Source organism: Octopus bimaculoides, chromosome 10 (genome assembly GCF_046866305.1).
Source record: "Octopus bimaculoides isolate indiv1 chromosome 10, ASM4686630v1, whole genome shotgun sequence".
Taxonomy (NCBI): Eukaryota; Metazoa; Mollusca; class Cephalopoda; order Octopoda; family Octopodidae; genus Octopus; species Octopus bimaculoides.
The window spans coordinates 26201144-26216328 of NC_142937.1; the positions used below are offsets into that span (position 1 = coordinate 26201144).

The 15185-nt window shown below is 37.6% G+C and overlaps 2 protein-coding genes across 4 annotated transcripts in view; one reads left to right on the plus strand and one right to left on the minus strand.

The window, feature by feature from the left end:
* The window catches only part of LOC106880774 (eukaryotic translation initiation factor 2 subunit 1), a 40587-nt gene that overhangs the window by 20956 nt on the left and 4446 nt on the right, over positions 1-15185 (minus strand). The window contains exon 1 of one of the 3 annotated variants that reach the window (XM_014930881.3): positions 13008-13147. The exons of 1 other annotated variant lie outside the window; for it this stretch is intronic. The gene's annotated coding sequence lies outside the window, so the exon portion shown is untranslated. Of the gene's footprint in view, positions 1-4095; positions 4269-13007; positions 13148-15185 lie in introns of those variants that run through there. One more of the 3 variants, XM_014930873.3, reaches the window with a different exon arrangement.
* LOC106877474 (RING finger protein 11) overlaps positions 14100-15185 on the plus strand; it is a 61708-nt gene continuing 60622 nt past the window's right edge. Inside the window, exon 1 of the mRNA XM_052971093.2 lies at positions 14100-15058. Coding sequence (XP_052827053.1) covers positions 14951-15058 — 108 coding nt within the window. The 5' untranslated portion in view covers positions 14100-14950. The remainder of the gene's footprint in view (positions 15059-15185) is intronic.

Below are 15185 nucleotides of genomic sequence, written 5' to 3' on the forward strand. Positions count from 1 at the left end.
GCAATATTTCATACATTGTACATTAAATGATATTTATCTCTCACTGGATGGACTACATTTTTGTCTCTATCTACATCAGAAAAATAAACTATCAAAATTGCTGACGTGGCCGATGACAGTACCGCCTGATTGGCACTCATGCCAGTGGAAAGTTAAAAGTACATCCGAACGTGATCGTTGCCAGGGCCGCGGATTGGCTCCCGTGCCGGTGACATGTAAAAAGTACCATTCAAGTGAGATCATTGCCAGCGTCGCCTTACCAGCACGTGTGCCGGTAGCATGTGAAAAACAACATTCAAGTATGGTCGTTGCCAGTGCCACTGGACTGGCTCCTGTGCAGGTAGCACGTAAAAAACACCTTTTGAGCATGGTCGTTGCCAGTACTGCCTAGCTGGCCCTTGTGCTGGTGGCATGTAAAAGCACCCACTACACTCTCGGAGTGGTTGGCGTTAGGAATGGCATCCAGCTGTAGAAACTTTGTCAGATCAGATTGAGCCTGGTGCAGCCTCCAGCTCACCAGTCCTGTCAAACCGCCCAACCCATGCCAGCATGGAAACTGGACATTAAACGACAACGATGAAGATGATGACCACTCTCAGAAATGTATAAATGCAAAATCATTTAAAAATATGCTTTCTAAAGAGAATTACGAGGCAGGAAGAATGATCCAAAACTCAGTAAAAAAAAAAAATCAATTTTAATTTTTTTTAATATCATCAACACAACAGTAATCTACATCCTTGAAAATGTATTTCTACAAAATTTCATGAAAAAATAGGTATTTTTCAGAAAGTTATGAGGGAACACAGTCAGGGATCATTAATCTGAAATTATGCCTATAAATACAAGTGCATAACAATAGTTATATGTGGAACATTTTCATCATTACAAAAAAAAAAAACACTGAAGCAACAGCATTTCAAATTTTACAAAGATTTTCAGGATTTCCAACCATTTGTCTAAGAACATTTTCTTAACACACCATATTCAAATGGTGACGAGTTACATCAAAAATGAACAGACATACTTTTGTTTTTTTGTTTTTAACTTGTTACATCATATGGTAAGAAGCTTGCTCCCCAACCAAATGGATTCAGGTTCAGTCCCACTACATGGCACCCTAGACAAGTGTCTTCTCTACTGTAGCCCCAGGCCAACTAAAGCCTTGTGAGTGGATTTGGTAGACAGAAACTGTGTTGAAGCCTATCATGTGTGTGATCGTTATGTTTATATCCACCACTGCTAAACAACTGGTGCTGGTTTGTTTATGTCCCAACCGTATGGTTTCAGGTTTAGTCCCTTTGCATGGCACTTTGGGGCAAGTGTTCTCTATTACAGCCCTGGACCTTGTGAGTGGATTTGATAGACGGAAACTGAAAAGAATCCCATCATGTCTCTCTCACTATATATATATTCTGTGGGTGTGTTTTTGTGCTACGTTTGTCCAACAACATCTTTTGATAACTGGTTTTGGTTTATGTCCTCATAACTTACAGGGTTTAGTCAAAAAAAAAAAAAAAACTTAGTGGTTCAGCAAGTACTGAGCTGGATTCGTTTGACTAAACCCTTTAAGGTGGTGCCCCAACATAGCAGCAGCCCAATGGCTGAAACAAGATAAAAGATACACAATCTCATGGTTCCACTGCTCTCATGCTGGTGGCACGTAAAAACTACCAACCGAACGTGGCTGATGCCAGTACCCCCAGACTGGCTCTTGTGCCGGTGGCATGTAAAAAGTACCATCCAAACGCGGTCTGGCTGGCTCTCATGCTGGTGGCACGTAAAAAGCACCCACTACACTTTTGGAGTGGTTGGCGTTAGGAAAGGCATCCAGCTGTAGAAACATTGCCAGATCAGATTGGAGCCTGGTTCAGCTGCTGACTCTCCAGACTTCAGTCAAACCGTCCAACCCATGCCAGCATGGAAAACAGACGTTAAACGATGATGATGAAACTTAATGTGGAATTGCTCTAAGCCTTCAGTAGATAGAAACTACAAATATGAGTGGATAAAATATAATTTCGTTAGCATTTGAAGAATTATAAATATATTTTGTTTGCAATTAAAGTTTCATCTTTACAAAAATTTAAACATCCACATTTCTAGTTTTCAGAAACAATTAACAATACGAAGGCTTCCATCATTGAATAAACATCACTTTTACAATGGAGTCAACTTTAATTAGCTTTGTAAAATAAACACCATATGTTGTTGTTTAACCCCATGTCAATCCCTAACTGAGGAGACCCACAACCACAGTCATTACTTTTGTTTTCTTGTACAATGTATCTTAGAGTGTATTATCTAACGAGCCATTCCCTTTTTAAAAGGTGTGATTTTGAGAAAGATCTGGTTACTAATTCTAGCTCGTCGACCGACCATATAGCTTTAAAATAGGTTTTAAATAAATTCGAGAAAATGTAAAATTAGAAATAACAGTAGGGATTTAATATTCACCATAATAATACAACTGGGAAATCATTGAAGCTACATCGAAATAACGAAAACCCACAGAAACCAGAGAGAACGATCTTTCTAGAAAAACCGAAACTACTATTACATTGGTAACTTTACAGGAATTGGTAGGAAACAAAATCAAGTTTTAAAAAAATGTGTTCAGTTTTGGTTGTTGATTTAAATGAATGACCTCTGGGTACAAACCGAAGGGATTACACAGAAACGATAGGTGAGGGTCACCTAATTTACAAATAATCCTAAGTGACTATTAAACCAAATTTATTACTGCTTTATGGTCTATTTAATAAATATAAAACATCACACTTAAGAATTTTAGTCGACTTTCAGGGATTCCACACATAGTGTAAATACTTCATGTGCCAATGAAGGAATCTGTGATTATCAAGACTAATTTAACTGACTTAATTACCGTTTCACAGTATATTTTATGAAGAACAAAACATCCAGACTTCTGAATTTTTATAGGCATTCAGGAATTCTTGCATGTTTATGTGGTTCCTTTCGTTTTGCACTGGAGGTGGGTGTTTATGAACAGATTCAATTCACCCCTAGTAAAGCCCCAAAACAGTCCATGAACATGGGACTTTGATTTCTCCAGTGGAAACTGAATACAAATATCACAAATACTAGAATGGTATTTTCTTGTTTAAAAACATTAAATGCAAAAGAAAAAAAGAGGGTGGCTGCTAAATCTGAATGTCTAGTTCTGAAGGATGCCTTTTCACTTCAGTTACATCCATTACAATTTATTTGGGGGTGGAAAATCAAACGTAGCAAGCACCTGGTCTGTTTCCTATCGTCAATTTTAGAAATTCTTCGCCGGAAAGACAAAATAATAATAATAATGATAATAATAAATTTCGCTTATCTCATAATTTGCAGTCCGTTCGCCAAGGATATTTATAATCTATTTTGACCAATAAACACAAGAAATCTAAGACATATCGAAGAGAAAGAATGTGCAATTCAAGTGGAATGGAATTGAAATGGCTTCAACAAGGAATAATATCAGAGTTGCAGACTCTCGGTTCGTTGAGAACTTGTACAATATTTTAAGGTGCGTGTACAGAGAAGAAAATAATAGCATGAGTTAACGAAGAATTCCAATTTAATATATTCAATTCTCTCTTATTTCATCTGCGAAATTTAAAGCATTTATCGACATGTGCAAACCCAGATGGAAATTTAACCTAATTAAATCTTTTCATGTTGGAATTAATAAACAAATGCAGATATTTCTAAATATATTTTATCGTCATTAATTAGTTATTAGAAGTAATAAGAAGTCTACAAATTAAATTCCTTTTGTAGTTTTCGCTCAATTTTATTTTCAATGGACGGGAAAGAAAAAATTTAATAATTTGATCTTAAAATGTTGAAAACAAAATAACAGACTAGCCTGGAAGATATTGTCTCTGGTCATTAAAATACGTAAAAAATAGAGTTAAAGAAGCTAAATTTTATTGGGGAAAACTGTAGGGATGGATAAGAAATGAAATGAATTGTGTGAACGGTGGAAGACTCCACGTTGCTTTCACATTGGACCGGCAGACTGAGAGATATGGAAGAGTTTTGCGGTTAAAAATTACAATAAAGACGCATTAAAATGATACTTACTTAAGGTGAAGCTCAAAAGAAACGAAGGGAATGAAATTTAGCGTGATAATTTGTAAGAGAGATAAAATAAAGAGTGGTTGAAGTTGAGAAATTATAATTCATCCGGCAAAGTTTGATCGTCAGATAATGGCGCCGCTTATTAGCTGGGACGTAATTGAGAGGAGAGCCCCAATGAAGGGCAAGTAACTCTAGTGAAACCATTTTTATTAGATCCAAAATGACAGTGTTGGAGAATCTATATTATGTTAAAGGCTGATGAAATAGTTTAAATGCATTTCGCTTTAGTTTCTCTGAACTAATATTGATAGAAGTAAAGCGCATGCCTCGCCAGGGGGCTCTAACAATGTTTTGTTGGAGTGTAAGCAAGTAACGAGTCAATACAACTGGCGATAAAGTTTTTTAACTAAAACTTTTTAATATATTTATATACATACATATATATATAAGACAATTACAATAAATATGGAGATTAGTACATCTGCCTATTCTTTATTTACCACTGTCAAATATACAACAGACTTGGTTTAAATTAGTCTGACGTATGTTTCTGCTGCATAGAAAACTAGCAAGTGTGTTTGCATCCAGCCACTTTCGACTGGTTAGCAGTTTATGCAACTTTAATCTTCATAGCTAAACACCAGTTGTTTAACAGTAGACAGAAACAACATCTGCAAGAGGACTTTCAAATATTTCCATAGAAGGAACCTATGTAAATACAAGGGACTAACATGTAAATAGGAGGTGCCTGAGTTTACATAGTAATCTGGTTTGACTTTCAAGTAGTAATCAGAATTCTCCATGAATAAATCTACACATATAGAACAGCAAAACTGCATATAATCTAAAACTTGATTTACGCCTAGAAAATTTCGATTTGGACTCAAAACTAAGTTCTTTATAACTTATATATTTAATTATATCTCCTTTAATAGCCAGTAGTTCTACACAATATCTGATGATTACTAATTAATAATCTACTTAAGGTTAGGGTTTTTAATAAGTGTATTTTGACTGAATTAAAGGTCTGGTATTCTCATTTCAGGTCAGGATGAGGTCAAGCTTGTAGCAGTTTTATGGCCATATCAGGTTTCCTATCTCTCCCTCACATTCTTTTCACTCAAAAACTATAATAATCTAGCAGGATAGTGCTAGCCAAGCCTACATACATTTAGTTCATTTCAGTGAATAGAGTTGCATAGACTAAAAACCAATCAAAAGTAGCTGGATGCAAAAGTTTCCTATACAGCAGAAACGTATGTTGGACAAAAATTTTAACCAAATACACAATATAATTGACTGGGAATAAATCAATATACAGATGTACTAATCCCCATATTCATTTTAGTTGTGTTGGATATACACGAGGCAAAATATTTGTAATCTAGCGAAGCGATCCCAGGATTTACCCATCAGAAGAAGTATGGTGGGATTGCTCACCCTAATTAATCTTAGATGCTCCTTTCAACTGGGCTAAGCCAGAACGGATTATAACTGAGTGATCATACAATACCCGCTCAGAGTAAAAGGCAGATCCCTATCTATTCATCACACACACACACACACACACACACTGATATTGAACAGTGAGAATGAATGCAGAACACTGCATTGGTGGATAAATATTCTCTATTTGTGGGTTAACAGGGCTACTAACGGTTCCATGTAAAGAGAAATCTCTTAACAATTATCACACTTTGGTATTTATCACTACACTATATATATATATATATATATATATATATATATACACACACACACACACATAACATATGTGTCCATTTATGTTAGGGCATGTGTTTTTTAAGTGGAGTGTAGGGATGGAAACAAAAAGGGTTGAGGCATTCTTATAGAGCACAGTCGGAAATGATCCAGTGCTCCAGAAACTGTAATTTCTTTGGATGTGTTTTTTTCAAGCATCATAGATTAAGGTCCTGCAGAAAATGGAAATAAAAAAAACAAAAAGAGAGTGGGTAGGTGATATTTGCACACTTTTCCCCTAGTTTGACTTTTAAAGTTTCAACACCTAAAAATTACAATTCTTTAAAAATATACATTACGTAAAAGTAGCCTGGGCAAAATAAGAATAGCCTGGGCAAAGTAAGAATAGCCTGGGCAAAGTTTAGAGAGTTCTTACCTCTGCTGGTGACAAAGGGCCTCTCGCTCAGAGTAAAAGGTAGCTTGTATGACGCATGTGTACGAGCAGCCATGCTACATGGCAGTGAAACATGGGCCATGACTGCTGAGGGCATGCGTAAGCTTGCAAGGAATGAAGCCAGTATGCTCCGATGGATGTGTAATGTCAGTGTGCATACTCGACAGAGTGTAAGTACCTTGAGAGAAAAGTTGGACCTAAGAAGCATCAGATGTGGTGTGCAAGAGAAACGACTGCACTGGTATGGTCATGTGGCAAGAATGGATGAGGATAGATGTGTGAAAATGTGCCACACCCTAGCGGTTTATTTTACATTGCTCCAGTCCACTTAGCTGGCAAAAATGAGTTGTACCTGTAATTCAAAGGGCCAGCCTTGTCACATTCTGTATCAAGATGAATCTCCCTGAGAACTACATTAAGGGTACATGTGTCTGTGGAGTGCTCAGCCACTTGCACATTAATTTCATGATCATGCTGTTCTGTTGATTGGATCAACTGGAATTCTTGTCGTAATCGACAGAGTGCCAGTTTTTATATTTACAAGTATTTATCATGGTGACTCTGGGAGAATTAACAGTATATTTAACACAATAGGATGTGAACTTTGAAATTTGATGTACTATAAATCATGTGATTACCTCAGTATATCTACATAGGTGTGCATTCCACCCACTTAGTTTCTGCACAACTTTCTGGGAAATAGGTATTTTTTAAAAGAAATTTACTACAAATACCTTTCAGATAGCATACATTATAATCATATCAGAAGTAATAAGAAAAAAGTAAGAAAAAAACTTGATGAGCAAGTACACACCTTGCATAATTCTTTTCCAAATTTCTAGTTTCATTTTGGAGATACATATGTATGTGTGTGTCAGTATGTATGTGGTCTAATCAATAAGTTTCTGAACAGTTGCCATAGTAACAAAGCTAAAGCACACAGAGTGAAGCCATTTGGCACAGAATGACCTTAAATTCTGCTATGCATGTGCACTAAGTTTTAACGCTTTAACTCACTTCCTCTGTTTACAGCAGTGTTTGGAAGGAAGGTATGTAGTGTGTGATCATTGCATTCATCATCATCATTATCATCATCGTTTAACGTCCACTTTCCATGCTAGCATGGGTTGGACGATTTGACTGAGGACTGGTGAAACCGGATGGCAACACCAGGCTCCAGTCTAATTTGGCAGAGTTTCTACAGCTGGATGCCCTTCCTAACGCCAACCACTCAGAGAGTGTAGTGCGTGCTTTTACGTGTCACCCGCACGAAAACGGCCACGCTCGAAATGGTGTCTTTTATGTGCCACCCGCACAAGCCAGTCCAGGGGCACTGGCAACGATCTCGCTCGAAAATCCTACGGGAGCCAGTCAGGCGGTACTGGCAACGGCCACGCTCAAAATGGTGCATCTCATGTGCCACCCGCACAAGAACCAGTCCAGGGGCACTGGCAACGATCTTACTTGGCTTGCCGGGTCTTCTCACGCACAGCACATTTCCAAAGGTCTCGGTCAGTAGTCATCGCCTCGGTGAGGCCCAATGTACGAAGGTCTTGCCTCACCACCTCAGCTCAGGTCTTCCTGGGTCTACCTCTTCCACAGGTTCCCTCAACTGTTAGGGTGTGGCACTTTTTCACGCAGCTATCCTCATCCATTCTCACCACATGTCCATACCAGCGCAATCGTCTCTCTTGCACACCACAACTGATGCTTCTAATGTTCAGCTTTTCTCTCAAGATACTTACACTCTGACGGGTATTCACATTGACATTACACATCCAACGGAGCATACTGGCTTCATTCCTTGCGAGCTTACGTATGTCCTCAGCAGTTACAGCCCATGTTTCACTGCCATGTAGCATGGCTGTTCGTACGCATGCGTCATACAGTCTGCCTTTTACTCTGAGTGAGAGTCCCTTTGTCGCCAGCAGGGGTAAGAGCTCTCTAAACTTTGCCCAGGCTATTCTTATTCTACCAGCTACACTTTCAGCGCACCCACCCCCACTACTAACTTGGTCGCCCAGATAGTGGAAGCTATCGACTACCTCTAGTTTTTCACCCTGGAATGAGATAGAAGTTGTTCCAGGGTGTGACCATGACAAATAAAGTTGAGCAGAGAATATACATCAAATTTTGCCAAAAGCTTGGCAATACCTGCTCAGAGGCTTACGCAAAGTTTTGAAAAAGTTTTCATCATTCTTGACACAATCAAGGAGATCTTGTGCAACTGAAACTCGAGTGTCTTTTTGGTCGGCTGAAAGCAGTTTTGGCACAAACTTGACAGACATGTCTCATACCCAAATCTTCAGTGATAATGGACTGACCTGAACCTAATCTTCACATCCTCTGATAACTCACAGATGGTGATTCGATGATTTCATCTCACAGCTGCATGCACATCTGCGATGTTTTTCTCAGTTCTGCTGGTTGTGGGTCTCCAAAAACGTTCGTCACTATTGACATTTTTTCGGCCATCTTGGAAACGTCTGAACCACTTGTACATTTGTGTGTGGTTCATACACTCCTCTCCATACACTCTCTGCAACATTGCATAGGCCTCTGAGCAGGTATTGCCATGGCAACTTTCTTTGTCATGGTCAATGCGACAACCAAATGCTACACACCTTCCTTCCAAGCACTGCTGTAAACAGCGAAAGTGAGCTAGAACTTTAAAACTTAGTGTACATGCACAGCAGAGTCCAAGGTCATTCTGTACCAAGTGGCTGTACTGTGTGTGCTTTAGTTTCGTTACTATGACAACAGTCCAGATACTTATTGATCAGACCTTGTACGTGAGTGTCATAATGTATGTATGTCTGTATGTGTGTGTGACCACTGATTGTAATTTTTTTCATTTAATTCTAATATGATTGTAATTTACCCCATCTGAAAGGTGTTTGTAGAAAATTTTATTAAAAGATACCCATTTTTCTAAAAATTATGAGGCAACAAGTTGACTTGAATGAATTATCTGAAACTCCTCTCCCCACCACTGTCTCGTCTGGAAAACTTTTGTCACTTAATCTTGATATAATTGAAACCTAAACCATCTGAAAGGAATTTGTAGAAAATGTTATTTAAAAATACTCATTTTTCTGAAAGCTATGAAGAAATAAAGTCGATTTATATGAATGGTCCGAACCTCCTCTCCCCACCCCCTCTGTAAAATTTTCACTACAAATTCCAATATAATCATAATCTACAGCATATAAAAGGTATTTGTAGGACAATTTCTTGAAATACCCATTTTTCAGAAAGTTATGAGGAAACAAAGTCATAGTGGAGTGCACTTGTGCAGGTATTCCATTAGCTCTATACAAACAATCCAGATAATAAAAATTGGGGGTGAGGGGATAAAATAGATTGTCAGAAGACAAAGTCTGCCGTCATTGACAGACATTGAAATGATAAGATCTTTATTGACCAAATCCAAGCAATATCAAATCGGTTTATTTTTATTATTATTTTCCTTTTTTTTCTTTACATTTTCGTGTAAATTCTGGAAAGAATCCAGATTTTGGCTGTTTTAGGAGGAAATACTTTTCTTGTGGTCAACCAAATTACTAACTACCATTTAGTTTGAACCAATTGTATTTTAGCTCTGAGTCCGATTACTTTTTTGTTTAGGTGTTACGAGTCACCCTGTTACTTAAATACCAAGTAATTTACATGCGTAAAGAGATTGAAAGATAATAAACACACACACACACATATATTAGAAGGTTTGGAGGTGATGTACAGGAATTATATATTAGAAAAAGTAAGGTACTCAGATATCTGGATGGTTGTACATTTACAGATTTCTATTAATATATCACATGTTTTTATAAGTTAGCGCTTGCATCTATTCTTGTCGATTCTCCATATATGTGTGTATATATATATATATATATATATATATATATATATATATATATATATATATGTGTGTGTGTGTATATATATATATATATATATATATATATATATATATATATGTATATATATACATATAAAAGCCGCCCTGTCGGGTGGCTTTTAAGCCAGCTCCTGTGGAGAGGGCTCTTCATTGGGCCTTGGGCCCAACAATGACACTTCATGCATTCATCATTATCATCATCATCGTTTAACGTCCGCTTTCCATGCTAGCATGGGTTGGACGATTTGACTGAGGACTGGTGCAACCGGATGGCTACACCAGGCTCCAAACTTGACCAATATTTTTCAAGCAATGAACAATTTTCATCAAAACAAGTTGTAGTAGATGACACTTGCCCAAGGTGCTGTGCAATAGGACTGAACCTGACATCACATGGTTGGGAGGGAAGCAAGCTTTTTAACCACACAGCCATGAGCAATTACATAGAAAGGTTCAAGCTGCTCCACATTTTTTCATAGGTAGTTCAGAATAATTCTCATGTAGAAGAAGAAGAAGAAGTAGAAGAGTTCTCTCTAATTTTAGCACTAGGTTAGCAATTTTAGTGAGAGGAGATTAGTCAATACCACACTGATCTCCAGTATTTGATTGGTTTTATTTTATTTAGCCTAAAGTGATGAGCTGGCAGAAACGTTAGCACGCCGGGCGAAATGCTTAGCAGTATTTTGTCTATCTTTATGTTCTGAGTTCAAATTCTGCCAAGGTCGACTTTGCCTTTCATCTTTTTGGGGTCGATAAATTAAATACCAGTTGCATACTAGGGTTGACCTAATAGACTCCCCCACCCACCCCCAAAAAATTGCGGGCCTTGTGACTAGAGTAGAAAAGATTATTTTATTGAGCTTAAAGCAGTGAGCTGGCAGAATCGTTAGCACGCCGGGTGAAATGCTTAACAGCATTTCGTCTGTCTTTATGTTCTGAGTTCAAGTTCTGCCAAGGTCAAGATTGCCTTTCATCCTTTCAGGGTTGATAAAATGTCAGTTGAACATTGGGGGCTGGGGGGGGGGGGGGTCAACGTAATCAATTTACCTCCCCATCTCTGTAATTGACCTTCATGGAATTTGAACTCAGAAGGTAAAAAGTTAGAAGACATATCACTAAGCATTTTGCCTGTCATGCTAATGATTCTGCTATGAGTGTTTCTAATTTAGGCACAAGGCCTGAAATTTGGGGGAAGGGGGCTAGTCAATTACATTGACCCCAGTACTTGACTGGTACTTTATTTTAATGTCTTTTGAAGAATGAAAGGTGACCTCAGTAGGAGTGAATGTAAGGAACGAGAAGCAATACTTTATTTACATTATTTACATTCGACGGATATTTGTCCTCATCTTGTTTGTTTTTAACATAACGTTTCGGCTGATATACCCTCCAGCCTTCGTCAGGTGTCTTGAGGAAATTTTGAACCTGGGTTCGCATTCCTAAGGTTTTTTTTAATGTTATTATTATTATTATTATTATTACTAGGATCTTTTTTAAAACGGGGGCCACATTTTTCATTAACGAAACACTTTGAAACTTGGAACACTGGTAGAATGTGTCATATAAAACATCTTTTTCTCTTAGTCTTCTTAAAAAAAAGAAGAAATCCCTAAGTTATTCCATGTTAAAGTTGTCGTATTTCTGTAATTTCAACCAATCACTGACGTCCATTCAGCCGATATACATTAAGTGCCGACTACATAAACAAACGATTCTGAAACAATTCTATCGGTGATAGGGTTAGGGTAAAACAGCAAATTTAAAAAGAAAAAAGCAAAACGAAGCTATGGAAATTAAATACGCTTTACACCGCTTAATCAGCCAAAGGAGTAAATATAAACAACTGAATACTTGTCAGTGATTGGTTGAAATTATCGAAATAAGACAATTTTTTTACATGAAATAAATTCGAATACAAAAATATTTTTCTGTTCTATAACACAAAATAGATAAGTATACGAAGTTTGAAAGTCTTTCGGTACCAAAAACACTACGTAAAACATTAATGAAAAATGTGGCCCCCGTTTTAAAAAAGATCCTATTACTATTATTATTCTTCAGGTCACTTCCTGGAATCGAACTCGAAATCTTGGGGTTAGTAGCCCGCGCTCTTAACCACTACGCCATATGCCCACATGCGTATGGCGTAGTGGTTAACAACAAACAAGACGAGGACAAATATCTGTCAAATGTAAATAGTGTACATAATTCCTCATCTCTTAAATACAGAACTGCAGAAGCAATACTGCCCCAGCAGTTATTCTGATACTCTAACGATTCAGCTGCCTTGTCTCTAATAATGAATTTATTGTCCATAGAACTCAGGAATGAAGGTAGCTCAGTGGTTAGGGTATTTGGCTCATTGAGTTCGATTCCTAGTGATGCATTGAGTCCTTGAGCAAGACATTTATTTCACATTGCTCCAGTTCATTCAGCTGGCAAAAATGAGTAGTATTCTGTGACATGCTGAGTCTCAATGAGAAGTACATTAAAGGGACTCGTGTCTATGGAGTACTCAGCCACTTGCGCATTAATTGCCTGAGCAGACTATTCTGTTGATGAGATCAACTGGACCCCTCGTCATCGTAACCAATAGAGTGGTAGTTACTCAGGTGCCCTACAACTTGTTGGGAAAGAGTAAACAACGGGGACAGAAAACAGCAATAAATCAGGCAGAGAAAGACAGCAATAACAGCCAAAAGTACATACATAACACACAGGATAAAAACACATAAAGAAACCAGAAAAGAGAATTGTAAAAGAGCCATAAAGAGGAAAGGAGCACAAAAGTAGTGTTGGTGAATTTTGGGAAGCCTGGAATTTTTAAAGGATACCTGTACAAGTGCTAATGAAAAAGATTACCTTTTTGTAAGTAATCAAAGCTTTTGGTTTGGTACTTTTCAGAGTTAATAAACTAAAATTTTCCACTGTTTTCCTTTTTGTACTCAAGTCGTCACTGATGTTTCCTTCTTCTCTTCCTTAATGCTTTTGTTATTTAGCACCAAGTCAGATCAGGACGAACAGACCTGTGATCAAAGACCTTTCAGCCATGACCATCCCGTCTTCTGTGTAGAACTAAGTAGTAACTACATCATTTAACTTGACTGGCTACAATTTAAGAGCTATTTGGTTGGCATTTATAGCAAACAGTCACGTCTGCAGATTTACGAAGGTCCATTCAAATACATCCAATAGGGTGCATATGGAAACTCGATATTATCGACCCGAACATATACATGGTACTTATTTAATAGTTCTGTTCCGAGCAGTGCCAGACAGATACAAAAAAACAAAAACAGGAATTCTAATTTTATCGATCTTTTCAGAACAATGAAAGACGAAGCGATTACCAGGATTTGAACTCATATCGGTGAGAGGTGAAATTAAATAACGTAATGGAGACAACCCGACGCTTTGCTTGTCTCGGGTATCTCTCCCCACCCCCATTGCCTGCTTCATTGTGTCGAGTATTATAAACAATGAATAGATTTCCAGTGATTCCTCAATGCATATATATACATAACACACACATATATGAGAGATAGATAGATAGATAGATATAAATGCATATATATATATATATATATATATATATATATATATATATTATATATACATATGTATAAACGTATAGATTTATGTATGTATATTTATATGTATATATGATTACACACACACATATATATATACACATACACATAAGGTTATATATATATTGACACACGCACAGATATATATACATATACATATGTGCGCGTGGTGTATGCAAACCTTCTTGTGTGTATATGTGTGTGTATAAGAGCAATAGTATTATCAGCAGCAGCCAAAGCAGCAGCAATACTAATACTACTACTACTATTATTACTGACACTACCACCACTACTACAACTACCATCACTGCTACCGCTACTACTACTACTACTGCTACTGCTGTTGCCGCTACTCGCCTTGACTGACTTCTACGGACTTGACATGACTGACTTGATTTTTTAGTAATTAGTAACAAGTAAAACATTTCATTAACCTCACGGACTGCGTCTCGACAATGATGCAGGGATGACCGACTAAAAGAGAAAGAAAGAAAAACAGAGACGAAGAGGAGCAAGGAAACACAAAATATAATCAAAACAAAACATTAACAGACTTTAAACTGACCAAAGTCTCCTCTCGTCACTGTTGTTGTTTTTCTCTATTCGTTTCTTATGACCCTTTCTTCTTCTTCCCTAACCATTTCTTCTATGACTCCCTTTTCTTCTCCTATGGCCCTTTCTCATGCTTCCACGACCCCTTCTTCTATGACCCCCTCTTTTTCTCCAACCCTTTGTTTTTCTCCTCTTCCCCCCCCTCTATGTCTACGTACGTCTCTCTCTGTCTCAGATAGTCTCTATGTCTAGATATTTCCCTCTCTCTGTCCTCAGTTCCGATTCTCTCTGCTGGTTGGTGTTGTTGCTGCTTTGTTTTGTTTATTATTTGCCATTCTGCTCTTCTTACTCTCTTCTCTCTCAAGGCCCGATCATGGTTCCTCTTGATCTTGTACCTTTATTATACCCAATATCAACATCCACAACCACTCCCACTACCAACAAACAAACACTTATAACACACACACATCTATAACTACCACCAATACCATCCACAATAATACCATTGATAAATAACGAAACCAAAAAAAAAACAAAAACACAAACCACAGGGAAAAAAACAGCCAGAGCAGCACTAAAAACCGACAGCTTTATTGTTAAGAGGAACTGGTTATTTTAAGTAAATCGCCATCATTGAAAAGTACAAACGAAAAAGAAAAAAAAATGGGTAACTGTTTAAAGACTCCGAATGCAGATGATATATCTTTATTGAGAGGTAGCGACAGTAACGATGGATCAGACCCAGCTCTCGGACCTCCACCACCCTATCAGGTCGGTTCTTTCTTTCTTTCTCTCTTTCTTCTTTTTCACGAAACACCCCCCTCAAAAATATGAAGGTACCCCTAACACGTGCACGAAGACAACCTCATATATATATATATATATATATATATACAAA